This window comes from Pipistrellus hanaki (genome assembly GCF_964339955.1).
Source record: "Pipistrellus hanaki genome assembly, chromosome: 2".
Lineage (NCBI taxonomy): Eukaryota > Metazoa > Chordata > Mammalia > Chiroptera > Vespertilionidae > Pipistrellus > Pipistrellus hanaki.
The window spans coordinates 198,847,737-198,871,993 of record NC_140504.1 but is presented as its reverse complement, the minus strand read 5'-3'; the positions used below and the strand labels follow the sequence as shown (position 1 = coordinate 198,871,993).

The window sequence follows — 24,257 nt, the reverse complement described above, 5'->3', positions numbered from 1 at the left end:
CTGTGTGGGTACATGAATGTGGCATGACTATCAGCACACAGTGTAGCGTGTGAGCGCTTACGCAGAGGCCTCACTGCGCGTGTCCCTTTGCCTGGCGGCGTGGACTTTGGAGAGAAAGCCCCCGGGCGACCGATTTTCACCTGCTCCACTGCCATCGCTGTGCCCACGCCCGCGCCCGTGTGTGTGTCTGTGTGTGTGTGTGTGTGTGTGTGTGTGTCTCGTGATGCTTTCCTGGAAACACTGACTCCTGCTCTGTGACCTCAGCCTCACCGCGTGTGCCATGTCCCTGTGTCCGTGTGACCAGGTGTGCCCTCCCAGGGAACGCCCGCCTGGGCCGTGCTGGGTCCTTTGTCACCTCTTACCTTAAGGCTTCCTCCCTCTTCCGAGATATTCCCGCCTCCCGGAGGAGACAGCCCCCAGGGGGTGTGGGAGGAAGACCCTTCGCCTCTTCCCAGCCTGTCCCGCCCCGTCACTTGGCCTCCCCCCCCTCCCTCGTCCTCCTGCTCCTGTGACTGCACAGGGCAGGGCTCTCAGCTGCTGGTTCTCTCACTAGGTTGTTTGGAGAGTGCGACTGGCTCATGGCCCCTGCACACACATGCACACATGCATGCACACATGTTCACACACGCATGCGTACACACACTGTCCTCCAGGCACCATCGGGACCCGGGGCTGTGCTGCGGGCGTTTACGGACATCAGATTCGATTTCAGACTCTCCTTCAGCATTGAGAACAGCGCCCGGGCCCCTCCGCTCGGAGCCGCACAGAGAGCGCACACACAGGCTCAGAAAGCAGCTCCTTTCTTAGCTTCCTGGGTCTCACAAGGTGCCCGCGCCCCGGGCCCCCGCCCCGCAGTCCTGAGTCCGGGCCTCCGGGGGCGGCAGGAGCCAGGCACCTCGCAGCGCCCGGGGTGTGGCGGGCACACCCACCGCCCATAAATACCGTCATATAAATACGCCGCGACCGTCCGGGCCGCAGTCCCGGGCGTAGCACCAGAGAGCCCGCCGGAGGGCAGGCCCACGCCCTCCGGCACCTGCAGCCGCCCCGGCCCGCGGTCCCCACCAGGCCTGCGGTGCCCCCGGGGGTGGGCGGGCCCTCAGCCAGGCCAGTCCGCTCGCTCCAGAGCTGCCCAGGCGGAGCCTCCTGCTGCCAGGCCACCGTGCAGGCCCTGCAGCGGCCACAGTGTCCACAGCCCGGAAGCCGGGGGGCTGCCGTCCTGACCCCCGTGTCCCTCCGCGAGCTCCGAGCCCGGGGTCCTGTTGGCGGCGCCGGACGCAGCACGCTGCTGCTAGTGCTCCTCGGCCCGGCGGCGGGGCCCGGGCGCCGGTCTGTGCGGGGCGGCCTGGGAGGCTGCCAGGGACGGGGACGGGGGCAGGGGGGGGGTGTCAGTGCCAGATGGGGCATCACGCACCCTTGCTCCCCAGCTCGGCCTCCCCTCCCCGCTGCCCCCAGGCTGTTCTCTGAGGCTCAGTCACACCTGCGCCCACACCCCTCCCGCCTCCGCCTCCGTCCGCCGACACTCCAGCCACCCCAAACATCATCAGCCCTTACCTGGGCCCAGGGCTGGGGTCGGGGTCCCTGGGAGCTGGGGGGGCCCACCTGAAGGCAGACAGACCCACTCCCGTTAGTGCCCCACCCCCAGGCAAACGGGGGGCCTCTCCCCCCACCCCCCAAATGAGTGTTCCCGGACGGCCCTGTGCAGGCAGCACGGAGGATTGGGAGACGGGACTTCGGGCTGGATGGGGGGAGGGGAGGTTTCACCACAGAACTAGCAGGTGCCGTCCGAAGCGGGGGCTCCGGCCTCGCACACACACAGTGTCCGTCTTCCCAAGGGGCCTCTGCAGGCAGCACCCCAGCCCCTCAACCTTGGAGGCTGCCCAAGGCTGTCTGGCCCTCTAGTGCAGTAACACGCCTGACCACCAGGTGCCGCCATAGCACCAGGCCTGGCCCTCGGTGGGAGGAGCCTGCCCTTGCCCGCCCGGGGCTGCTGGGGCCGCAGGGTTACACTTTGCCCTTCAGAAGCCACGGGAACCCCAGGCCACCAGGCTCGGTGGGCACCGCGCGCGGGGAGGGGCCTGGGCCGGGGCGGGGCCGGGGCACAGGGTCCCTGGTCACTCCCACGAGCTGGCTCACCTTGGCGGCAGGTGGGCCCCGTGTGGCCGTCCATGCAGTGACACCGGCCGCTGACGGGGTCGCAGTCGGCCCCGCCCCCGCAGTCACAGCGCAGGGCACAGCCCGGCCCGAAGAAGCCAGCTCTGCAGTCTGCGGGGAGGGGAGAGCTGGGCCGGAGACCAGCCGCCCGCCCGCTGGCCGCCCTCGGGGGGTCCTGGGGCCCGGCCCTGTGGGCTCTCCGGGTACCAGCACCTGTCCAGACCCACTGCCTGGCCCCTCCCTGTCCGGGGGCCTGGCGGTCACGGTGCCCCCACAGCAAGACCACCAACAGGGCGGCCCTGCCCATCCCGGCCTCCGTGGGGGAAGGTCGGGGTCTCCTCCCACCTCCCGGGGCACGGGGCACCCGGACACCCGCAGGCGGCCTGAGGGCGGGCGGCCCTGACAGCTGACCCGGCGGGAGCTGGGAGCAGAGGGCGCCCCCCGGAGGGACCGCAGACTCACCGAGCTCACAGGCGGCCCCCGTGCGCCCGGGGGGGCAGAGGCAGCGGCCGGAGACGGGGTCACAGGCGGCGCCTCCCTCACAGGTGCACCGCTGCCCGCAGGCCGCTCCGAACCAGCCCGGCTCACACCCTGGGGGGGGGGCAGACTCAGCTCTCTCCTTCCCGCACCGACGGGCGGCGGGGGCGGGGCACTCACCCTTCTCGCAGGACTGGCCCTGGGAGCCGGCGGGACACAGACACTGGCCGCTGACGGGGTGGCAGGGGGCTCCGTGCTGGCACCGGCACAGCCCCTGGCAGCCGAGCCCGTGGAAGCCAGGGGGACAGGCTGGGGAAACCGGGTGAGAGGCCTGCCTCAGTTTACCCGGTGTGCAAAGGGCTGGGGTCTGGGCTCCCCCCGCTCCCCTGTACTGGGCTCCGGGGAGTCCACGGGCTCCGACATGACCCCAGTCCCCTGGGCCCGGAGCCCAGGCGAGCCGATCCCGCAGGAGGGAGGGTGCCGGGCCGGCCGCTCACCGTGCTCGCAGGCAGGGCCGTAGAAGCCGGGGCCGCAGCGGCAGGCGCCCGAGCCGGGCTCACAGGAGCCGTTGTTGAGGCAGGAGCAGGCCAGGCGGCAGGCGGCGCCGTAGCGCCCCGCGGGGCAGGCTGCAGAGAGCGGCGGGTGGGCCCTGGGCGGGCAGCACGATGACCCGGGAGCCGACCCTCCGCCCGCCCGGCCTCCCAGCCCCCCCGCCCGGCCCCCCGCCCAGCCATCCAGCCCCCCGCCTAGGCCCCCCGCCTCCCGCCCAGCCCCCGCCCGACCGCCCAGGCCCCGCCTGGCGCCCCACCCGGCCCCCCCGCCCAGCCATCCAGCCCCCCCCCCCAGCCGCCCAGGCCCCCGCCCGGCCCCACACCCAGCTGCCCAGGCCCCCTGCCCCCCGCCCAGCCGCCCAGGCCCCCTGCCCACCCGGCCACCCACCGCCCAGGCCCCCGCCCGGCCTCCCAGGCCCCCAGCCCAGGCCCCCCGCCCCCCGCCCAGCCGCCCACCCAGCCGCCTGGCCCCCCACTCGCCCAGCTGCCCAGCCCCCGCCCGGCCGCCCAGCCCCGCCCGGCCGCGGGCACTCACGCAGCTCGCAGTGCGGGCCCGTCCAGCCCAGGCCGCAGGAGCAGCTGCCGTCGGCCGGGTGACACAGGCCGCCATGCTGGCAGGCACACTGGTGCTCACAGCTCGCGCCAAACCGGTGCTGGGGACACTCTAGAGACGGGACACACACACACACACACACACACACACACACACCGTTGGTGCTGCGGCCCGGGCCGGACAGACACGCTGAGGACCGTCCCCACCAGCCACAATCCATTCCACCATCTCCCAGTGCCCCTCAGCCCGGCCGCACAGGCACACCTGTCCTGCCCCTCCGCCATCCCGACCCAGGGCTGAGGCCCCTCAGGGGAAGGGCCGGAGGGCCGGGAGCCTTCCTGGAGGCGGTGGCACTCTGCTCCCATCTGATTGGCCCCCCGCTGCCCTGCTTCTGGGGGGTGAGGACGAGGCCCGGCTGCAGCCAGGTCTGGGGCTGGGGACCCTCCGCCAAACCAGGGGGCACCAGCCCTCTGAGGACCAGAGGGCGGCAGGGGCTCAGGCCTGCCCGGCGCTGTGGGTATGGCCCTGGGACCTGCATGCCATCGAGGGCGTGAGCCCCAGGGCCACCCCATTTCTCCACCAAGGCCTGTGCTCCAGGCCCACCACTCCCAGGGGACCCCACTCCCAGGGGACCCCACTCCCAGGGGACCCCACTCCCAGGGCACGTCGGCAGGAGGCTGCTCCCTCCTCACCGGGCCCTCCTGCCACGGGACTGGACACCCTGCTCGGCCCCATGGACACAGCATGTGGACGGCAGCCTGGTGGCTAGGCCGGGCCGTGGGAGGGAAGGCTGGGCGGCCCACTGACTGTGCGGGAGGTGGGTTCTGCAGAGGCCACAGTGTGAACCTGACAGAGACCCCAGCTCTGCCCCAGGAGCCATTGGGCACCGGCAGCAGGAGGGCACGCACCGAGCTCACAGCGGGCGCCGGTCCTCCCCGGGGGGCAGAGGCAGGTGCCCGTCGCAGGGTCGCAGGTCGCCCCCGGCCCACACCTGCAGACGTGGGAGCAGCCGGCGCCAAACCGGCCTGGGGGACAGGCTGCGGAGGGAAGGGGGGCGCCCCGGCTGACCCCTCACTCCACCGTGTTGGGGCAGGGGCGGGGGGCAGGGCGAAGTCTCCATCCACCAGCCACCCAGACAGAGCAGACTGCCTGCCCCCCCTCCTCTGCCCCCTCCGGCTCGGGCACCTCCCAGCCCCGAGCCCAGCCTGCTCCGCGGCCACAGTGACTCACTGCCCCCCACATCGGCAGGCACCCCCAGACAGCACCCAGATGGCACCCCAGACGGCACCCAGATGGCACCCCAGACAGCACCCAGATGGCACCCCAGACAGCACCCAGATGGCACCCCAGACGGCACTGCAGACGGGCGGAAAGTCCCACATGACTGAGGGGAACGCCCTGTTCTCGGCAGGATGCCCGCTGGCCTCTGCGCGGCGGAGCACCACCCTGGGGGCATGATGGGGGCGGGGGGCGGGGGCACAGCACACAGCCTGCAGGGACACCCTAGCTCCCAGCCTAGGAGAGGGGAGGGCCAGGGAGGCAGGTGGGCGGGACGCTGCCCTCCCTGCAGACTGGGGGGAGGGGAAGGGGGGCCCCACCCACCGAAGCTCAGAAGGAGCCCCCCGCCCCCCGGCCACTCCCCACCACTCACGGAGGCTGCAATCGGGACCCAGGACCCCCGGGGGGCAGTGGCAGGTGCCCCCCGCTCACCCCCCCACCACTCACGGAGGCTGCAGTTGGGGCCCAGGACCCCCGGGGGGCAGTGGCAGGAGCCCGTGGCCGCGTCGCAGGAGCCGCCATTGAGGCATCCGCACCGGTGCTCACAGCTGGACCCGAAGCGCCCGTGGGGGCACCCTGCGGGGGGGGGGGGGGAGGCACGAATGCCGGGGTGAAGGGCTGGGTCTCCCCGCATCCCTGCCCTCCCCCCTGCCAGCCGCCGCCCGGCACAGGCCCAGCACTCACGCTGCCGGCAGCCGGGCCCGTGGTGGCCCGGGGCACACACGCAGGCCCCGGAGGCCGGGTGGCAGGTCTGGTTCTCGCTAGGACACTGGCACCTGTGCCCGCAGTTCTCCCCGAAGGTGCCGGGCGGGCAGGCTGGGGAGCAGACACCCGTCACCCTGAAGCCCCTCTTGGCACGAGGTTTTGGGGCCCGGCTCCGGGGACGGCGGCCCGAGCCTGAGGAGGGACTGAGCCCCCCCAGGCCCACCCTCCAGGTCACCTACTCTGCTCGCAGCCCGGCCCGGTGGTGCCCGGGGGACAGCGGCACTCCCCGGTGACGTGGTGGCAGGCGGCGTCCGGCGGGCACTGGCAGCGCAGGGCACAGGCCTCTCCGAACCACCCGGGCGGGCAGGCTGCGGGGGCACGGCGGGGCTGGGTGGGGAGCCGGGCAGGACCGGCCCGAGGGCTCCCGGTGACCGCCCCCCCGCCCCCGGTGCTGGCCGGGCCGGCTCACCACTGTCGCAACGGGAGCCCCGCCAGCCCGGCGGGCAGAGGCAGGCCCCGGTGACGTGGTGGCAGGCGGCACCCCGCCGGCAGGCACAGCGCTCCTCACAGCCAGCCCCGAAGGTGCCCTGGGCACAGGCTGCAGGGATAGGCAGGGCTGGGCCGGGCCCGGCGGCTCGGACGCACCCGCCCTGCAGGACGCTGCCCGTCCGCTGCGCCCGCCCCGGCCCGGCCCACTCACGGCTCTGACACGCGTCCCCGTCCAGCCCGCCCCGGCCCGGCCCACTCACGGCTCTGACACGCGTCCCCCGTCCAGCCCGCCCCGGCCCGGCCCACTCACGGCTCTGACACGCGTCCCCGTCCAGCCCGCCCCGGCCCGGCCCACTCACGGCTCTGACACACGTCCCCTGTCCAGCCCGCCCCGGCCCGGCCCACTCACGGCTCTGACACGCGTCCCCGTCCAGCCCGCCCCGGCCCGGCCCACTCACGGCTCTGACACGCGTCCCCGTCCAGCCCGCCCCGGCCCGGCCCACTCACGGCTCTGACACGCGTCCCCCGTCCAGCCCGCCCCGGCCCGGCCCACTCACGGCTCTGACACGCGTCCCCATCCAGCCCGCCCCGGCCCGGCCCACTCACGGCTCTGACACGCGTCCCCCGTCCAGCCTGCGGGGCAGAGGCAGCGGCCGGTGTGTGGGTCGCAGAGGCCACCGTGGAGGCACCCGCAGCTGCGCTGGCACCCGGCTCCGAAGCGCCCGGGCCCGCACTCTGCGGGCGGGCACAGGTGAGGGCGCCACCTGGGCAGAGCCGTGACCCCCCTGCTCCCCCCTACCTCCCGTCCGCCCCCCCCGCCCCCGCATGCCTCTGCTCCCGGAGCCTCAGATCCCCGGCCCCAGGACGGAGAGGTGCGAGCTGGTCACAGGCAGGCCCAGGCCTCACGCCAGACGCTGCCCCACCCCCACCCCAGGCGGGGCGCTCTGGCCGCAGAGGGTGGGGCGGCACAGGGGCCCTTAGGGTGCCCTCCTGCCCTGGGCTCACCCTGCTCGCAGGCGGGGCCGGCCCAGCCCTCGGCGCAGGTGCAGTTGCCGGAGACGGGGTCGCAGGTGCCGCCGTTCCGGCAGAGGCAGGCGTGCCGGCAGTCCTCGCCGAACAGGCCCGAGGGGCAGGCTGGGGAGAGGGCGTATGCAGCACCACGGCCGGGCCTCAGGGCGCCCCCCTTCCCCCCAGGAGGCCCAGCCGGAGCCCGCACGGACCAGGGGCAGGGCTTCGTCCAACACTGTTGCTAGGACAACCTGGCCCCGCGCCCCCCGAGGCTGCAGCACCCCCAACCAGCTGTGGGGGCTCAGGCTGCAGGGCGTGGCCCCGGGTTCTGAGCGGCCCCTTCCTTCCCTCGTTCCCCCGGTGCCAGGGCCCAGCCTCCCCAGCCGCCCCTTGGGTGAGCCTGGCACCCAGAAGCAGGGGCACCACCCAGACTCGGCTCACCCTGCAGGCAGCTGGGCCCCGTCCAGCCCGGGCCGCAGCGGCACTGCCCGTGCACCGGGTCGCAGGAGGTCCCGTTGAAGCAGGCGCAGGCCTGGCTGCAGTTGTGCCCGTAGGTGAGGGCCGGGCAGGCTGCGGGAGAGGGCGGTCAGCCGGGGAGACAGACCTGGGAGGAGCAGCTGTGCCCCAGCCCCCGTGCCCCCTCTGGCCTGGGCATCCCTTAGGGACCCACAAACAGGGGCCCACGTGCTGGCCTCCGTGGGCAGCGGTGTGCCCAGGTGGCCACTGGGCACTCCGGACAGCCAGCCAGGCCCTGGGAGCCAGTCTGGCAGAGACCGCCCGCCCCCGCCCCCGGCAGCACCCCGCCCCCGGCAGCACCCCGCCCCGGGCAGCACCCGGGCAGCGGCCTCACGCACTCTGGGCACAGCGGGGGCCCTGGCGGCCGGCGGGGCAGAGGCAGGCGCCGCTCACGACGTCGCATGGCGCCCCGGCCGCGCAGTCACAGGCGAGGCGGCAGTCCAGTCCGAAGAAGCCGGAGGGGCAGGCTGCGGGGGGCGGCGGGTGGGGGGAGGAGGCGGCCAGGTCACCGGCCCGTCCACACGCCCTGCCGCCCGCCCTGGCCCGCCCCACCCCGCCCCGCTCACCTCGCTCACAGAAGGTCCCCCGCCAGCCCGCGGGGCAGGTGCAGGCCCCGCTGACGTGGTCACAGGAGCCCCCGTGCTCACACCGGCAGCGCCGCCCGCAGCTCGGCCCGAAGTGGCCCGGGGGACACCCTGAGAGAGGGCCCGGCCATCAGGGGGGACAGCGCGCCCCGTCCTGCCCGGCCTCCGCCGTCCCCTCCCCTATCCCCCCCGCGGCCCGGGGACACCCTGAGAGAGGGCCCCGCCATCAGCGGGGACAGCGCGCCCCGTCCTGCCCGGCCTCCGCCATCCCCGGGCCGGGACTATGGGCTTAGGGCTGGTGGACGGAGCAGCCCCTCCCTGCCCCGGCACAACTCACCCCCCGCCCTGCCCCTGCCCCTCCTGCCCAGACGGGGCCTGAGCCCCAGGGCGGCCTGTGGGGTGCTTGTGGGAGCACCTGCCCCAGGCCCAGGGCAGACGCCGAAGCAGAACCCGTGGTCTCAGCAGCCACCCCCCCTCCCGGTGCCCCTCGCTGACAGCTCCTGGCGCTGCCCGGTGAGCCTGCTGCGGGTGGAGGGGAGCTGGGGAGTCAGGGGAGTAGACCCCCTGCTTGTCTGGGGGCAAGAGGGAGGGGCCAGGCTCCCCAACACGTGTGCATCTGGTACACGGTGTGCATGCATTCATGCGTGTGCATGTGTGACTGATGCTGGTGTGTGCTTGTGCACGTGTGTGGGTGTGTGTACACGTGTGGGGCGTGTACGTGTGTGTGTGTGCGTGTGTGTGGGAGGGTGCACGTGGGGGCAGGACTCACGCTGCTCGCACCGCGGGCCCCGGTAGCCGGCCTCGCACACACACCGGCCGCTGACGGCGTCGCAGCTCCCGCGGCCGGCACTGCAGTTGCACGTGTGGCTGCAGTCGGGGCCCCAGTGGCCGCTGTCACAGGCTGCAACGGCGCCCGGTCACCGCAGGCCAACGGAGCCCGCGGGCACGGGGAGGGAGGGAGGTGCTGGGCCTGGAGCCCCCAGGGGAGGGATGCCAGCGGGGCCGCCTACCTCTCTGGCAGCGGAGGCCGGTCCACCCCGCGGCACAGCTGCAGTGGCCCGTCGCCGGGTGGCAGTGCCCGTCGTTGGCACACGAGCACCTCATGCGGCAGCCGGGCCCGAACCAGCCTGCGGGGCACGCTGAGGGCGGAGGGGAGGGAGGGGAGGGTGAGCGGTGGGGGCCGCGGGTCTGGGGGGCTGAGGGCGGAGGGGAGGGAGGGGAGGGTGAGCAATGGGGGCCGCGGGTCTCGGGGGCTGCGCGCGGCGGCCGCTCACCGTCCTGGCAGCGGCTGCCGGTGTAGCCGGGTGGGCAGCGGCAGGCTCCGGTCTCGGGCTCACAGGTGGCGCCGTGCTCACAGGCCGGGCAGATCTCCTGGCAGCCGAGCCCCCAGCGGCCCTCGGGACAGTCTAGCCCCGGTCCCCACCCCCCGTGGCACCTCAGTCTCCGGGCTCAGCACCACACCCCAAACATGCACAGGACGGGGACCCCCGGCCCTTCTGGGCTGCGGGGTGCAGACTGCGGGTGCCGTCCCCAAGGGCGCCCCCTAAGCCCAGGGGGCTCAGCAGGAGGCAGGCGTCCAGGCCAGGAGAAGGGCGGGAACACAGCGAGGAGGGCGGACCACAGCCCTCGGGGAGCCCCTCTGCTGCCACGGCCTTCAGGTAAGCTCGGACCCGACCCCCGGATGCAGGCCGGCCCAGCGCGGGCCCCCACGGCCTCTGGACGGGCCTGGGGTCAGGGCTCCCGCACTCAGCCCAGGGCCGGGGTCCGCGAACACGGCCTGGGTCGGGGCCCCCGAGTGGTCCAGCCCAGGGAGCGAGGGGGCCACAGCCAGCCCTCCACTCACCTGCCCCACAGTCGTCCCCCGTCCGCCCGGGGGGGCACAGGCACTGCCCCGAGGCCCGGTCACAGGGGGCGCCCCCGCAGGAGCAGGAACCTGAGCAGTTCACGCCGAACGTCCCCGCCGGGCAGTCTGCGGGGGGAAAGGCCTCAGCACCCCCACGGGACCCGCCGTCTCCCTCGGCCCACCCTCAGCCCCGCCCTGGCCCAGCGGGGTCCCCGGGTGGCCCAGGAGGGCAGGGGACAGGGACCTGGAGCAGTGAGGGGGGTGCCGCCAGAGGGCCCACTGCAGGGCGGGGGGGGGCTGCCAGGGGGGTAGGCAGAGGGTCTGGGAGCAGGGGGCAGGCTGGCTCTGCCCTCCCTCCAATCCCTGGGTCCCGGACCCCAAGCCCGGCCCTCAGAGTCCCTCCCTCCCGGGAGGAGAGGGTACTGGGCACAGGCCTCAGGGAAGAGCGTGGGCGCCTTGATCAACACCCCACCCCGTGAGGACTCTGCAGAGCCCTGTGCACCCCACACCCCACACCCCAAGAACCAGACCTCTGAACACAAGGCCCCACGGGGGCTGACAGCAGGCGAGCGGAGCTGGGACACGGGGTGGGGTGGGGGGGACCAGGACTGGGGCCTTCCAGGGCCTGATGGGGCTCTGGGACAGAGGACACCCCCCAGGGAGCCTCGTCACAAAGACCAGCCTCTGGGGACCCCCTCACATCCCACCGCGGGCACAGGCACGGTTGGTGAGCCCGCACATGCACGCACACGCACACACGCACATGTACGCACACGCACACACGCACAGGTGCCCGCGGGGGCGGCCCACGAAGCAGTGACGTGGCCCCGCGGCCCGGGACCTCCCCCGCTAATTGGGGGCAGACGCGCGTTTGGCTCCGGATACTTTCCAGACCAGCCGCCGCGGGAGGCCGTGTGTCTGAGGTATGAGAACCATTTCCTGCGGCTCATCCCGGGGCACGAAGGCGGGAGAGAGAGGAAGACCCCGCGGGGAGGGCTGGGGGTGGGGGCCGCCGGGGCCCGCAGACAGCGCCGGAGCGGGCGGGGCTGGAGTGGAGGCATGGCCGCGGGGTGCGAGCTGCATGTGTGCGTGTGCCTGTGCCCGTGGTGGGATGTGAGGGGGTCCCCAGAGGCTGGTCTTTGTGACAAGGCTCCCTGGGGGGTGTCCTCTGTCCCAGAGCCCCATCAGGCGTGTGCTCGTGCGTGCGTGGGGTGGGTGGAGAGGAGTCACAGGACACGAGTGGCCGTCTGAGTGGCGCTTCCGAGACGGGGTGGGGCTGGGAAGGGGTCCTGGGGGTCCCCCATGCCCTGCTCCCAAGGGGACCCAGAGCCCTGGGCGGGGTCACCACGGCGTCCGGGGACCCCCCAGGGGAGGGACCGGCCCGGGCGCAGGGGGGACGCTGGCCCCCGGCCCCTCCTCATCCCCCGGAGAGACGGAAGCTGGGGCAACTCTGACTGAGGCGCAGGCCGGCGGGGGGCAGCTCAGGCCGGCTGCCCCTGCCACGGCCACACCGCCCACACCCAGACCCCAGCTCCTGCCCCCCATGTCCGGGGGCACTGGGCATGGACATGGAGCGCCCTGGGCCCAGGGAGGGCACTCCCTGCCGGTGCCCGTCACCATCGGCCCAGCAGCCCCGACACACACACTGCGGCCCGGCCATCACCTACGGGGCCGGCAAGGGTCCATGCCGCCCGCCTCGCCTGCCGCCCTGTGCCCACTGACAGGGCCCAGGCCTCAGCCTCAGTGCCCACAGGAGGGCGTCCATCCCCGTGCCCATGCCCACACCCATGCCCACACCACGCCCCCGCCCCCGCCCAGGCTCGGCTCCGGGACCCACCCGGGAGCAGCTGCCTGTCTGGGCCACCCGGGAGGAGGCCTGCACCCCAGCCTCAGCTCAGACCCATTCAGTTACCGGGGGGAGGGGAGGCAGAGGGAGGGAGGGAGAGGGAAGGGGTGGACAGGCACAGCATAGCCCGCTCTGGGCGGGGCCCTGGGCAGCCCCAGCCCCCGTCCCAGCCGCGGCCCCGGCCCCTGTCCAGCAGCTTCCACCTTCGCAGGCGCCCCGGGGGGTGGCTGCTTGGTGCCGGCCAGGTGTGCCCAACCACCCGCCCCACCAGACCCCGGTGCCAGGGCCCAGCTCACCTTGGTCACAGCGCTCCCCCCGGAGGCCGGCCGGACACTGCCGCCCGCACGCACCGCTGACGGGGTCACAGGCCGAGCCCGGGGGGCAGGCGCACGCCTGCTGGCACCCCGGCCCGAAGAAGCCGGGTTCGCACGCTGAGGGGCAGAGGAGAGGGGGCTGTGGGGTTCAGCGGCCACAGGAGCACCCCACCCCCACCCCCAGGAGCCCCCACCCCCACCCCCACCCTCCAAGCACCCCACCCCCACCCCCACCCCCCACCCACCCCAGGAGCACCCCACCCCCCACACCTGCCTCCAGGAGCACCGCACCCCACCCCCACCCTCCACCCCCACCCCCACCCCAGGAGCACCCCACCCCCATCCTCCACACCCACCCTACCTCCAGAAACCCCCACTCCTTACCCCCACCCTCCAAGCACCCCACACCCACTCCCACCCCCCACCCCCACCCTCCAAGCACCCCACACCCACCCCCAGGAGCACCCCACCCCCAGGAGCACCCCACCCCCAGGAGCACCCCACCCCCAGGAGCACCCCGCCCCCAGGAGCACCCGCCCCGCCCCGGGCACGCACCGAGCTGGCACCGCTCTCCGCGGAAGCCCGGCTTGCAGGAGCAGCTGCCGTCCCTCCGGTCGCAGGCCCGCGTGTTCGGCTGCTCGCACCGGCACTGCTCCGAGCAGCCCGGCCCGAAGGCCCCGGGCGGGCAGGCTGCACACAGACGTATGGGCCTCTGCCCCCCATCCCGGTCCCACCCCCCGCCGGGCGCGTCCCCGGGACCCGCCCAGAGCCGCAGGCTCCTCCCCAGCGGTGACCAGGTCTCAGGGAAGTTCGGGGTTTGCCAGGTCACCCCACTTCCCAGGGGAAGCTCTGGGGTCCTGTGTCCTCCCTCTGAACAGCCCTGTCCCAGAGCGCTCCCCAGAGCTGCCGGGACCGGCCGCCATCCCCCCGCCTCCCGCAGCCCCCGCTGCCCCCCACCCGGGGTCTGCAGCCCCCCGGGGCCCGGACTCTGTGCCCCAGGGAACCCCAGAGCCAGGAGGAGCTGCACCCAGGAGCTGCTTAGGGAGGCCTGCACCCCCGCCTGAGCTGGGGGCCATGGACGATGACACCCTCACCCCGGGGACCTGGGTGACCCCACACCCCAGCGGGGCTCCTGAGCTCCCGGGGCCTCCTCTGCGGGTGGGAAGGCGCCACAGCCCCCCTCGGACTCTCGCCGGCGGGACAGGACTCACCCCGCGGCCCCCTCGGACCCGCGCCGGGACAGGGACTCACCCCGCGACCCCCTTGGACCCGCGCTGGGGAGGGGGGACAGGGACTCACCCCGCAGCCCCCTCGGACCCGCGCCGGGGAGGGGGGACAGGGACTCACCCCGCGGCCCCCTCGGACTCTCGCCGGCGGGACAGGACTCACCCAGGTGGCAGAAGCGGCCGTACAGCCCCGGGTCGCAGAGGCAGGCCCCGTAGAGCCGGTGGCAGGGGCCGCGGTTGGGGCAGTGGCACTTCCTCAGGCAGTGCTTGCCGTAGAAGCCCCGCGGGCAGCCTGGGGAGCGGGGCTGTGAGCGCCCCCTCGAGGGCCCCCACGTCCCGGAGGCGCCCGAGGGCCCAGCGCCCACACCGGGGCACGGCCAGAGGGCTGCGGGCCCCAGCCCCGGAGGACCCTGCACCCCAGGCAGGGAGGACCGGGGCTGAGTGAGGCACCAGAGGGGCAGCAGCACAGGAGGAGCCGGGGCGTGGCCGCCGCCCTGGCTGGCCTGTCCCTCCTGGGTCTGTGGCCGGACGGCACCGGGGCCAGAGGTAAGGCGCTGCTCACACACAGGTGGCCGCACTAAGCCTCATCCTGGTCTCCCCGGCAGCACGGGACAGAGGGGCCGGGGAGAGGCAGGGGGTGAGGCCTGAGGCCTCGGGGGTCGGGCCCTGCGCGCTGCCCGGGACGTGGCCGCCGGCCCTGCGGAGCCCTCACGGCCACCGGGCACCGGCCCCGCGCTGAGGAGGAAGTCCGAGCTCCGTCCGCTGCCTTCTGGCAGGAGGCGGCAGAGGACGCGTCCGGCCTGAGGGGTTCCCCGTGGACGCTCCGTCTCCCCCGAACGCCCTCGGAGCGGCCCCGTGCGGCCCCGGGCGGGGTGATGCCGCCAGGCCACCCGCCATCACTGCCGCATGCCCCCAGGGACGGAGCTCCTTCGCCCAGGGACCTTCCCAAGCGCTCCTCTCCGGCTCCTCCGCCGGCTGTGGCCGCCCCCAGTTCTTAGCCACAGGGAAGCCAGCTCCCACTCAGCAGCGGCCTCTCCGTGCCGCGGCCTCTCCCCGGAGGAAGGCGACGGAGAGCCGGGCGGGGCCCAGAGGTGCTGCCCCCCCCCCCCCCCCCGGCCCCAGCGCCCACAGCGCACACACCGTCCTCGCAGTGAGCGCCACCGACGCCGGGCGGGCAGCGGCAGGCCCCGGTCGCGGGGTGGCAGGTCCCGCCGTTCCGGCAGCCGCAGGCGGAGCTGCAGTTCTTCCCGAAGGTGTCGGCGGGGCAGGCTGGGGGACGGGCACGGTCAGGCCACAGCGGGGCTCGGGCCAGGGCCCCCCAGGGACACTGCGGCCGTGAGGAGCGTCCTGACGCCCACACGCCGGGCAGGGGTCCCGGGCCGGGGGCCACGTGCCGTCCCTCGGAAGCCGCATCCACGGACAAGGCAGGACCCCCCACCGGGCTTCCTCGTCCTGGGGCCCCGCCCACCGTGGGGGCGGATGCCTGGCCCAGGCGGGGGTCAGTAGACAGGGAGCTGATGAGTGCGTGGATGCGAGAGGGCGGCCGCGTGGAGCCGGGCCAGGGAGGAGCACACCGGACGGGCTGCCCACCCGGGCCGCCCCCTCCGCTGCCCCCACCGCCCCCCACGCCGTGGCCCCCGCGCGGCCTCACTCTCATTGCAGACGAGCCCGGTCCAGCCCGCGGGGCAGTCGCAGCCGTCCAGGCCCGGCAGGCAGGCCCCTCCGTTCCCGCAGTCCGCGCAGGTCAGGCTGCAGTCGGGGCCGAAGGCGCCGTCCAGGCAGACTGCGGCAGAGGGCACGAGCGCGGGCTCAGACCACGGCGCCAGGGCCCGGGGCCCGGAGGAGCCCAGGGCCCCAAGTGGAAGCCCCGGGGCGAGGTGGGAGGGGGGAGGGGGAGGTGAAAGCGGGGAGGGGGACAGGGGAGGGGGGGAAGACGGAGAGGGGGAGAAGGGGGACGGGGGAAGGGGGGATGGGGGGACGGGGGGAAGAGGGAGAGGGAAGGGGCCGGGGGAGAGGGGAGAAGACATAGGCCTGGGGGGGTCCTCCCTGGGAACTGGGGGCCCGTCTGGTCCAGGCTCAGAGCCCCGACACGCTGTGCCAGCCCCGCAGGTGGCCACACCTGAGCCGCGGTCTCAGGCCGTGACCAGGGTCCCTCCCTCACACCCGGGTCAGAGGGGCCTCGGGGCCCGAAGCCGGCGCCGCTCACCAAACTTCTCCTCCAGGGACAGCGCGCCCCGGGCCTCCGCCTCCTCGGCCCCCTCGGCCCCCACGTCGTCCTCCTGGAAGAGGGGGGGCAGCCCGTCCCCCAGCACCACGTGGGGCAGCGGCCGCGCGAAGGGCAGCCGGCCCTCCGGGTCCCCCTCCGGCGTCTCCAGGGCTGTGGACACAGAGGCCTGAGCCGCCACCCGTCCTGGGGCCGCCCCTCCCCTCCCTGCCCCTCCCCCGGAACCAGAGCAGCTCCTGCTTGAGCCCAGGGCCCAGAGGACTGGCCCCGCTCCCCCTCCCGCTGCTCTCCTGACCCTACTTCTCCGGACACAGGAGGCTCCGGGCCCTGAGGGCCTGACGCCCCCTCCGGCCCGGCCCCCTCCCGGACGTAGGAACCCTGGCTCTGTGCCCTCCCCACGGCCTCACGGGGGGCCCACGGGGGACCCACGGGAGCAGCCGCGGCGGTCTTCCTCCAGCCGGAAGCCGGGCGCGCAGGAGCACTGGAAGGAGCCGGCCAGGTTGGTGCAGTGGTGCTCGCAGCCACCGAGGCCGGACGCGCACTCGTCCACGTCTGTGGGCACACCGCACCGGCCGCTGGCCTCGGAGGCCCCGCCCACCCTGCCGGCTGGCCCGAGCCCGAGGCACAGCCCTCTCCCCTCCCCCCTTCCCAGGCTCAGAGATGGCGATGCCCCCGCTCACCCTCACCCCCGCTCACCCTCACCCCCGCTCACCCTCACGCCCTCGCGCCCGCCCCCCCTGGCGCCCGCCCGCCCTGGCCTCACCCCCGCCCGCCCTCGCCCCCCTCACCCTCGCGCCCGCTCACCCTCACACCCGCAGCCGTCGGGGCTGAGCCGGTAGCCGGCGTCGCAGCTGCACTCGTAGCCGCCGGGGCTGTTGGTGCAGACCTGCTGGCAGCACGGCGCGTCCGCACAGTCGTCCACGTCTGCGGGCACACGGGAGCCCGCTGGCACCCCCACGGGCACCCTCCCCCATCCGTGCGTGCACACCCCCAGGACAGACGTCATGGCCGCAGGGCCACCCGCCGCTGTGGGCCGGGCTGGGGCCTGGGGGACCCTCACCCCGCAGTGACGAGGTCCACTGGGTCTGGAGGAGCCCACCGGACGCCGCCCCTCCCCCAGCCTGGGCGGAGGAGCGGTGGGTGTGACAGGGGGACCGGGGTGTCAGGGTTCGGGGCGCGGCCTCGGAGGAGCGGTGGGTATGACGGGGGACGGGGTGTCAGGGTTCGGGGCGCGGCCTCGGAGGAGCGGTGGGTGTGACGGGGGACCGGGTGTCAGGGTTCGGGGCGCGGCCTCGGAGGAGCGGTGGGTGTGACGGGGGACGGGGTGTCAGGGTTCAGGGCGCGGCCTCGGAGGAGCGGTGGGTGTGACGGGGGACCGGGTGTCAGGGTTCGGGGCGCGGCCTCGGAGGAGCGGTGGGTGTGACGGGGGACCGGGTGTCAGGGTTCGGGGCGCGGCCTCGGAGGAGCGGTGGGTGTGACGGGGGACGGGGTGTCAGGGTTCGGGGCGCGGCCTCGGAGGAGCGGTGGGTGTGACAGGGGGACGGGGTGTCAGGGTTCGGGGCGCGGCCTCGGAGGGGGTCGCACCGATGCAGGTCTTGCCGTCCTCGTGCAGCTCGAAGCCGCGGGGGCAGGTGCACAGGGGGCCGGCGCTGCTGTGGCTGCAGCCGTGGGAGCAGCCGCCGTTGCCGGCCTCGCAGCTGTTCACGATCTCCATCTCGATCCCTGCGGACCCCCGGGGCGGGACAGCGCCTGAGCGACCCCCCTGCCGGGTCAGCCCGACCCAGCCCAGGCAGCCCCGGGCCTCTGCGGGAGGCAGGCAGCAGGCAGCGGGCAGGCTGCGCTCTGGCACTGCCGCCTCCTGATTAGCCTGCCCTCCCCGACCCACCCGTCCTCCCCCCACACCCCTGTCCTTCCAGGGCCCATATCCACCCCTGCCCTCCTAGGACCCACTCCCACCCCCACCCCACGCCCACGCCCACGCCCACGCCCAGCGCTGTCCCTGACGGGGGAGCTTGGCCAAAGCTACGGCCGCCGGTGCCCACACACCCCACGCCCGCCACTCACGGTAGCACTGCCGAGCGTCTGCCCCCAGCTCGTAGCCCGCGTGGCACACGCACTTGAAGGACCCTCGCGTGTTGAGGCAGCCGTGGGCGCACTGGGCCAGCCCCGTGGCACACTCGTCCACGTCTGGGTGGGAGGAGACGGGGAGGGCTCTGGTGCTGGCCCCGGAGAGACACGCGGGGGCGGCGGCTTGGTGTGGGGGACCCACGGGCAGGGCTCAGGCCCCTGTGCCAGGCGGGCCCCATGCCCGCTCCTGAACTGCACCTGGCTCCAGGCCCGGCCGGCCCTCTGAGCACCCACTTTTATCACCAGCTGCCCGGGCAGGGGCACGGCGGACCCTCTGCCTCCCGGAGCGCCCCCCCCTCCACCGCCGGCTCTGCCAGTGCCACCCCAGGCCAGCCCTGCGCCCACAGCCGGGGCAGCGGATGCGGCCCTCGGGGGGCTGGCCCGGGAGGGCGCCTCACCTTCGCAGGCCTTGCGGTCGGCTGCCAGGCGGTAGCCGGCGTGGCACTCGCAGTGGGCGAGGCCCCGGAGCGCCTGGCACGTGTGCATGCAGCCGCCGTTCCGGTCCGCACACGGGTTCCTGCCTGCGGCCGCCGCACAAGGACAGAGCAGAGGGGAGAGACTCGGTGGGAGCGGGCACCCCAGGGCTCGGGCTCCCGCCAGGCCGCCCTCCCTGCCGGTCCCTCCCGGCCGCGGCTCCGTCCCTCCGGCGGCACTCACGGGCGCAGCGCTTGCCGTCCTCCTGCAGCTGGAAGTCGGGCCGACACCGGCAGCGGTGCTGCGCGGCCGTGAGCTGCACACAGTCATGCTGGCAGCCGCCGTTGCCCACGGCGCAGGAGTGGATGGCTGGGGGCGGAGAGCCTGGTCAGCCGGACGGCGAGCCGGAGGGGCCGGGAGGAGGGGCCCGGGGAGCAGGCGGGGGCGCGGCCTCAGGGCCACTCTGAGCCCCTCCCCCCACCTCCATCCCAGAGGTGGGGGCTTCCAGGGGGCACCGCCTCCTATCCGGCTCCCGGGCACCCTGCTCCGGCCCCCACGCAGGGCTGCGGGCGCAGGCTGTCCCCGGGGTGCTCTGACCCCACCGGCCGCAGGACAGGCCTCTGAGGGGAAGCCAGGGGCCCCCAGCACCCACTGGCAGCAGGGTGTCCAGGGTTCAGAGGCAGAGCAGGCCCGGAGGCTCCCTGGAGGAGGTGGCAGGCCAGCAAGGGGTGGTGGAGGCCCCGACATTCCACCATCTTGGTCCTCGGGGCAGAGGGGCAGGCGTGGGGTGGCCGTGGGCAGCCACCGTGGCCCACAGGCCTGGCCCCTGGTTCCTGACGGACCAGGGCACCTCCTGCCCTGCTCAGACCGGGCCCCACGCAAAACTGAGCTCACACAGCCCCACCCCTCCAGCGGCCGTGGGCACGGCACTGGGGAAGGCCACGGAACCTGGGACCCCAGTCCCAGCCCCGGGACAGCCTTGGTCCAGGCCTCCGTGAGGCGCCTACAGGGAGAGGCTGGGTGGGGCCAGGGGACTGAGGGGTGCTGGGTACTGGGGGGCCGGGCCGGGCCGGGCCGGGGGGAGGCGCTGAACGAGGCCGGTGCCCAGGGCGGCACAGGCCTCTGGCAGCTCCGTGGAGCCTCCAGTAGTGGCCTTGTGGTGGGGAAGGCGTTGGCCCAGAACTCCAGAGCAAAACCACAGGAATGCGGGGCCTGTGTCCCGGCGGCGGGGCCCGGAGCAGACCTGGGGCTGTGGGGGCCAGGGCTTTGCACCGAGACGCCCCTGCGAGTCTGGGAGCCAGGAGCACGGCCTGGCACTGGGGGGCAGAGCCCCGAGGCCGGGAGCGTGCCGTGCGGCTGCAGCGGAGCGCGTGAGTGGCCTCGGCGCTCAGCGGGCCCCAGCCACGCCGCCTGCCAGCAGCCAGCAAGGTCCCTCCCACCACCAGCCACACCCGCACTCAGACCTGCCACTGGGGGTCCCTTGGGCCAAGCCAGCCTGGTGCAGAGGAGGGCGAGTGGCGGAGGGGAGGGGGGCAAAAACGACTCTGTCCCCTGATCCTAGCTGGCCTGCCCCGACTCTGCCCCGACTCCCAGGACCCGCCTGTCCCCCCGGGACAGCTCTGCGCAGGCGCCCCCTCCTGAGGTTTCCGAGCGTGGCCTGAGCTGCCGGAGCTGGCTCTGCCTGCCCAACGCCAGGATGCCTAATGGGAACCATGGCGCGTCGCTGGCAGCGGGCGGCTCAGACGGGCTGGGAGCCCGGGGGGGCCGGGGCAGAGCTGGGGGAGGCCCTCCAGACCGCAGAGCACCCCAAACGGGCCCAGAGGCGGTCGGCACTGAGCCCACCAGGGCCCTCGGGGGAGGAATCGCAGGAGGTGGGCACAGGTGGAGGGGGTCCAGGTCCCTGTGCCCTCACACCCCCTGAGCCCACCGAACCCCCCCCCTGCTGCACCCGCTCTTAACGCTCCAGGGCTGCGCCAGGAGGCAGCCCAGCCCAGCGCCACTGGCACAGCCTGAGCCAGGCCCCGGGGGCTGAGCGGGCACATTGCCTTCCCGAACCAGAGCTGCTGCTGCGGTGGCTCAGCAGTCCAGCGCCAACATGTGACCCAGGGGGTCACGGCTCGGTTCCCGGCCAGGGCACAGGCTTGGGTTGCAGGCTTGATCCCGGTATGGGCGTGTCACATGGTTCGCTCTCATCACGGATGTTTCTGTCTCTCTCCCTCTTCCTCTCCCTCTCCCTCTGAAATCAATCAACATATTTTTTTTAAAAACACACTCAGGCCTGAAGCAAAGCTGAGAGCTCCTCAGAAGAGGGGAGGGGCCCCGGCCAGTGTGGCTCAGTCGGTTAAGCGCTGTTCCAGGCACTGAAAGGTCACCGGTTTGATTCCTGGTCGGGCACACACCCTGGTTGCGGGTTCAGTCCTGGTCAGGGTACATACAGGATGCAACTAATCCACACATCTCTCTCCCTCTCTCTCTCCCTCTCTCTCTCCTCCCCTCTAAAATCAATATATATATATATATATATATATATATATATATATATATATATATATATAAAAGAAAAAACAAAAGGGGCTCCATCACCCCTAATAGGATGGATGCATATGTCCCCCTAAAACCCACCCCCCAATGGGACTGTATTGGGAGGTAGGCCTTTCATGGAGGTAACTGAGGTGAAATGGGGTCATAAGGGCAGGGCCCTGACCCCATAGGACTTGGGTCCTTATAAGAAGACACATGAGCTCTCTCTGTGTGTCCCCTTCTCTGCCGTCTGAGGACACGGCCAGAGGGGCAGCCGGGAAGCGGGCTCTCTACCAGGACTGACTCGGGTCTGGAACTTCCAGCCTCCGGAGCGATGAGAAGGTTAGCGTCTGCTGTTTATACCCTGCAGTCTGTGGTGTTTGTTACGGCCGCCTGCGCTGACTGATACACCCTCACCCCCCGCGTGCACATCCCAGGAGGGGGGCTTCAGCCAGGGGGCTGCAGGTTCTAATAGAGCTGGGCTGCCACCCTGCCCTCTGCCAGCAGGGGCCGCCCTACTCGGGAGCCTCTGGTGTGAGGCCTGGCGATCCATCCACAAGGGAACAGACCTCACCCGAGCAGAAAACCGGGCGTCTAGAAAACACGTGTCCTACCAGGTGGGGCCTGCTCTGCCTCTGCCAGCGGATCTCCCAGCGTGGGATGCAGGTGGCAGCCCCCAAATCTGGGCACGGATTCAGGCTGGAGCCCAGGGGCAGGTGCACCAGAGTGCCATGGAGGAAGGGGCAGGTGGGGGCTGTGACTGGCTCCGCTGGCAAGGCCCTGGCCCCCAGGCTTGGCACAAGACCAGCCCGAGCTGGCCGGCTGGGGGAGAGCCTGCCAGCGGTGGCTGTGCCCTGCGGCAGCCTCCACCAGCTGGCTGTCTCGGGACCGGCTTCCTGGGGTTCGGTAATTACTGCCCTTGGCCTGGCTGGACTTCCGGACCCCAGGCCTCATTCCACGTGTGGTCACATGTGTGGTCACATGTGTGGTCGGCGGCCATCCGCCTGCTGGGAGCAGGGCCCAGATGGCAGGACCAGGAGGGTGGCTGCAGCTGGGCCCGAGGAGAGACTCCCCTGGGCTCTGCCCACCCCGCCCCCGCCCCCGCCCCCGCCAGCTCAGGGTCCCTCCCTGTTCAGCCCTATGCATCCTGCCCGTGCCCCCAGCGGACAGGGCCCCAGCACTACCAAGGACACAATTCCCTGACAGGCATGTGCATGGCCCCCGGAGCCACGTCTCAGGGCCACGCTCAGGGCGGCACCAGCCCCACGCCACACTGCACGCCTGCCAGATGGTCCCTGCTGCCCCGTCCACACTCAGAGGCCACGATGGGCCCCCGAAGCCCCAAAGGGCACCTCCCCTGTGCAGGCTGCTGGCCTGTCCCCCCCAGTGTCTCCTGGAGGCCCCATCAGCGAGGCGGGGAGACGGGGGGCCGGAGGTGTGACCCAGACCAGGCCCCTCACGGGGGAGCCAGGCAGGGAGGGGCTGGGGGGGTGCCCACCGGGCCCAGCCCCCTCAGGCCCCTCCTCCAAGCAGAACCTGCCTGCGGGGCGTGGGACGGACATCGGGGAGACCCGGGCCGGACAAAGAGCGCGTGGCGTGGCTCCGGAGCCCGCCCGCCCGCCCGCCCGCCCGCCCGCCGCGGGCAGCGCCGGGCTGCCCCTGGCTGTGTCTGCGCGCCGCACACCACAGCATTCCTGCATCTGGTTCCACTTTCCGCCCAGGCAGACTCACGGCAGCCGCCGCGCTCCCAGCGGCAGCCCGGACATGTGAGTGCGCTGGGGGGCCCCCCGGGGCTGGCCGGCCGCCTACCATACGGCAGCCAGGCGGGCAGGGAGGGGCCGGAGCCCCCTGGCCCTCATGGCCTCCGGGCTGGAAAGAAGGGGCACCTCACGCCCTGCCCCAGAGAGCGCCCCCTGGGGGCCTCACAGACAGTAGCCAGCAGCGAGGGCTCAGCCCTGTGCCCCCGGCACCTGTGTCCAGAGCCAGCGGGAGGGGGAGGAGGAGGGGGAGAGCAGGGGAGGGCCCTGACAGCTCAACACCAGCCTCCTGGCCTCCAGCCCCTCACCCTCCACCTCAGCGGGTGCCTGGTGCTCCCTCCCCTTCACCCCTTCTCTCTCTAGTGCTCCCTCCCCTACACCCCTTCTCCCTGAACTGGCAGGGGCCACCGTCCGGGGCCCATTCCCCACAGGGCTGTTCCCCACGGCCAGAGCCCCCCAAGGCACGGGGCCAGGGTCCCACTGCGCAGTATCTCCGCCCGCGACAGCGCACCCCCGGGCTCTTGGGGCCCTGGAAGCCCAGCCCGCAGAGCGTGCGTGGCCTCCCTGCCCCCCACCCCCAGTTCCGGCTTCCCGACCAGCCTCCCACGGCCCTCCCCGGGCAGCACGGCCAGCCTTGGTCCCCGCTGACGGCCTGGTGTCTTCGGCTGCAGCCCAGGCCCCTCCCAAGTCAGGAGAGCACACGCCCCTCCAGGGAGCCACCTGGGCACCCCAGCAGCTCCGGCGTGGCTGCGGCCGGTCCGAGACCCCAGGTCATGGGGCCCAGCCCACGGGGGAGCCGGCCCTGGGGACCCCTCTTCTCGCCTGCCTGAGCCTCGGCTCTCCTGGGAGTGGGGCCGCCGGGCCCCCCAAGCCGCTGGACGGGGCCCCATAACAGCCCTGACCCTGAGCCAGGCCCCATCTGCCTCTCAGCCCAGGAGCGGGACCCGGCCTGGCCTGGACCTGGGCGCACCCAGCATGGGGGGGACCAGCGCGGCCAGATTGGGGAGAGGGCTTGGGGCCTGGGGCGTTTACCCAGGCAGGTCAGGGGGAGGGCGCGGGGCCGGGGGGGGGGGGCAGAATGAGAGGAGGCACGGGGCCCAGGGCGCTTACCCAGGCAGGTCCTGCCGTCCACGTGGAGCCGGAAGCCGGGCTTGCACTCGCACAGGTAGGAGCCGGGCGTGTTCACGCACCGGTGGTGGCAGCCGCCGTTGTGCAGCTGGCACTCGTCCACATCTGGGCACAAGGGTGAGGGTGAACAGCCAGCACCCGCCCAGCTGCCCCCGCTCTGCGCTGGCCCGGGCCGGCTCACCCCTCACTGACGACACCCCAGGCCCAGGCCCCGAGCCCCTCACCGGCCTGGCCAGGCAGGGAGAAGAGAAGGGGGCCTGTCGCCCACGCCTGGCCGGGGGCGCAGGACCCCGACCTGCAGGGTCAGCGGGAACACGGGGAGCAGAGGTTGGGCCAAGGCAGAGGCTGAAGAGGGAGCGGCAGGTGGAGAGACCCTCCCGGGACTGGGGGCCAGGGCTGCCCCTCACGAGGGCCCCCCTTTCTGCGGGAATGCAGAGGTGTGGGGGCGCGGCAGCCCTCGCCTCTCGCCGCCCCCAAGCCCGCGTGATCCTGCCCCGGGGCCTCAGGGCAGCCGGACAGAGGACGGAGGTGGCACAGGCGGCACCG

The 24,257-nt window shown here is 73.5% G+C and overlaps 1 protein-coding gene across 4 annotated transcripts in view; it reads right to left on the bottom strand.

Moving 5' to 3' along the window:
- Window positions 1-805: 805 nt before the first annotated feature.
- MEGF6 (multiple EGF like domains 6) overlaps window positions 806-24,257 on the bottom strand; it is a 60,628-nt gene continuing 37,176 nt past the window's right edge. For 2 of the 4 annotated variants that reach the window (XM_084875730.1, XM_084875728.1), the window contains 34 exons: window positions 23,694-23,816; window positions 18,550-18,675; window positions 18,291-18,413; window positions 17,830-17,952; window positions 17,350-17,487; window positions 16,570-16,689; window positions 16,195-16,317; window positions 15,748-15,918; window positions 15,193-15,324; window positions 14,682-14,810; window positions 13,705-13,833; window positions 12,871-13,005; window positions 12,298-12,432; window positions 10,156-10,281; window positions 9,587-9,718; window positions 9,323-9,451; window positions 9,082-9,213; window positions 8,295-8,423; window positions 8,067-8,195; window positions 7,654-7,782; window positions 7,210-7,338; window positions 6,811-6,939; window positions 6,185-6,313; window positions 5,955-6,083; window positions 5,695-5,826; window positions 5,458-5,586; window positions 4,641-4,769; window positions 3,715-3,843; window positions 3,126-3,254; window positions 2,809-2,937; window positions 2,614-2,742; window positions 2,134-2,262; window positions 1,552-1,599; window positions 806-1,350 (listed from right to left, as the gene is read on the bottom strand). In XM_084875730.1, coding sequence (XP_084731856.1) covers window positions 1,289-1,350; window positions 1,552-1,599; window positions 2,134-2,262; window positions 2,614-2,742; window positions 2,809-2,937; window positions 3,126-3,254; window positions 3,715-3,843; window positions 4,641-4,769; window positions 5,458-5,586; window positions 5,695-5,826; window positions 5,955-6,083; window positions 6,185-6,313; window positions 6,811-6,939; window positions 7,210-7,338; window positions 7,654-7,782; window positions 8,067-8,195; window positions 8,295-8,423; window positions 9,082-9,213; window positions 9,323-9,451; window positions 9,587-9,718; window positions 10,156-10,281; window positions 12,298-12,432; window positions 12,871-13,005; window positions 13,705-13,833; window positions 14,682-14,810; window positions 15,193-15,324; window positions 15,748-15,918; window positions 16,195-16,317; window positions 16,570-16,689; window positions 17,350-17,487; window positions 17,830-17,952; window positions 18,291-18,413; window positions 18,550-18,675; window positions 23,694-23,816 — 4,274 coding nt within the window. In that variant the 3' untranslated portion in view covers window positions 806-1,288. The remainder of the gene's footprint in view (window positions 1,351-1,551; window positions 1,600-2,133; window positions 2,263-2,613; window positions 2,743-2,808; window positions 2,938-3,125; window positions 3,255-3,714; window positions 3,844-4,640; window positions 4,770-5,457; window positions 5,587-5,694; window positions 5,827-5,954; window positions 6,084-6,184; window positions 6,314-6,810; window positions 6,940-7,209; window positions 7,339-7,653; window positions 7,783-8,066; window positions 8,196-8,294; window positions 8,424-9,081; window positions 9,214-9,322; window positions 9,452-9,586; window positions 9,719-10,155; window positions 10,282-12,297; window positions 12,433-12,870; window positions 13,006-13,704; window positions 13,834-14,681; window positions 14,811-15,192; window positions 15,325-15,747; window positions 15,919-16,194; window positions 16,318-16,569; window positions 16,690-17,349; window positions 17,488-17,829; window positions 17,953-18,290; window positions 18,414-18,549; window positions 18,676-23,693; window positions 23,817-24,257) is intronic. The other 2 variants (XM_084875729.1, XM_084875731.1) reach the window with 2 other exon arrangements.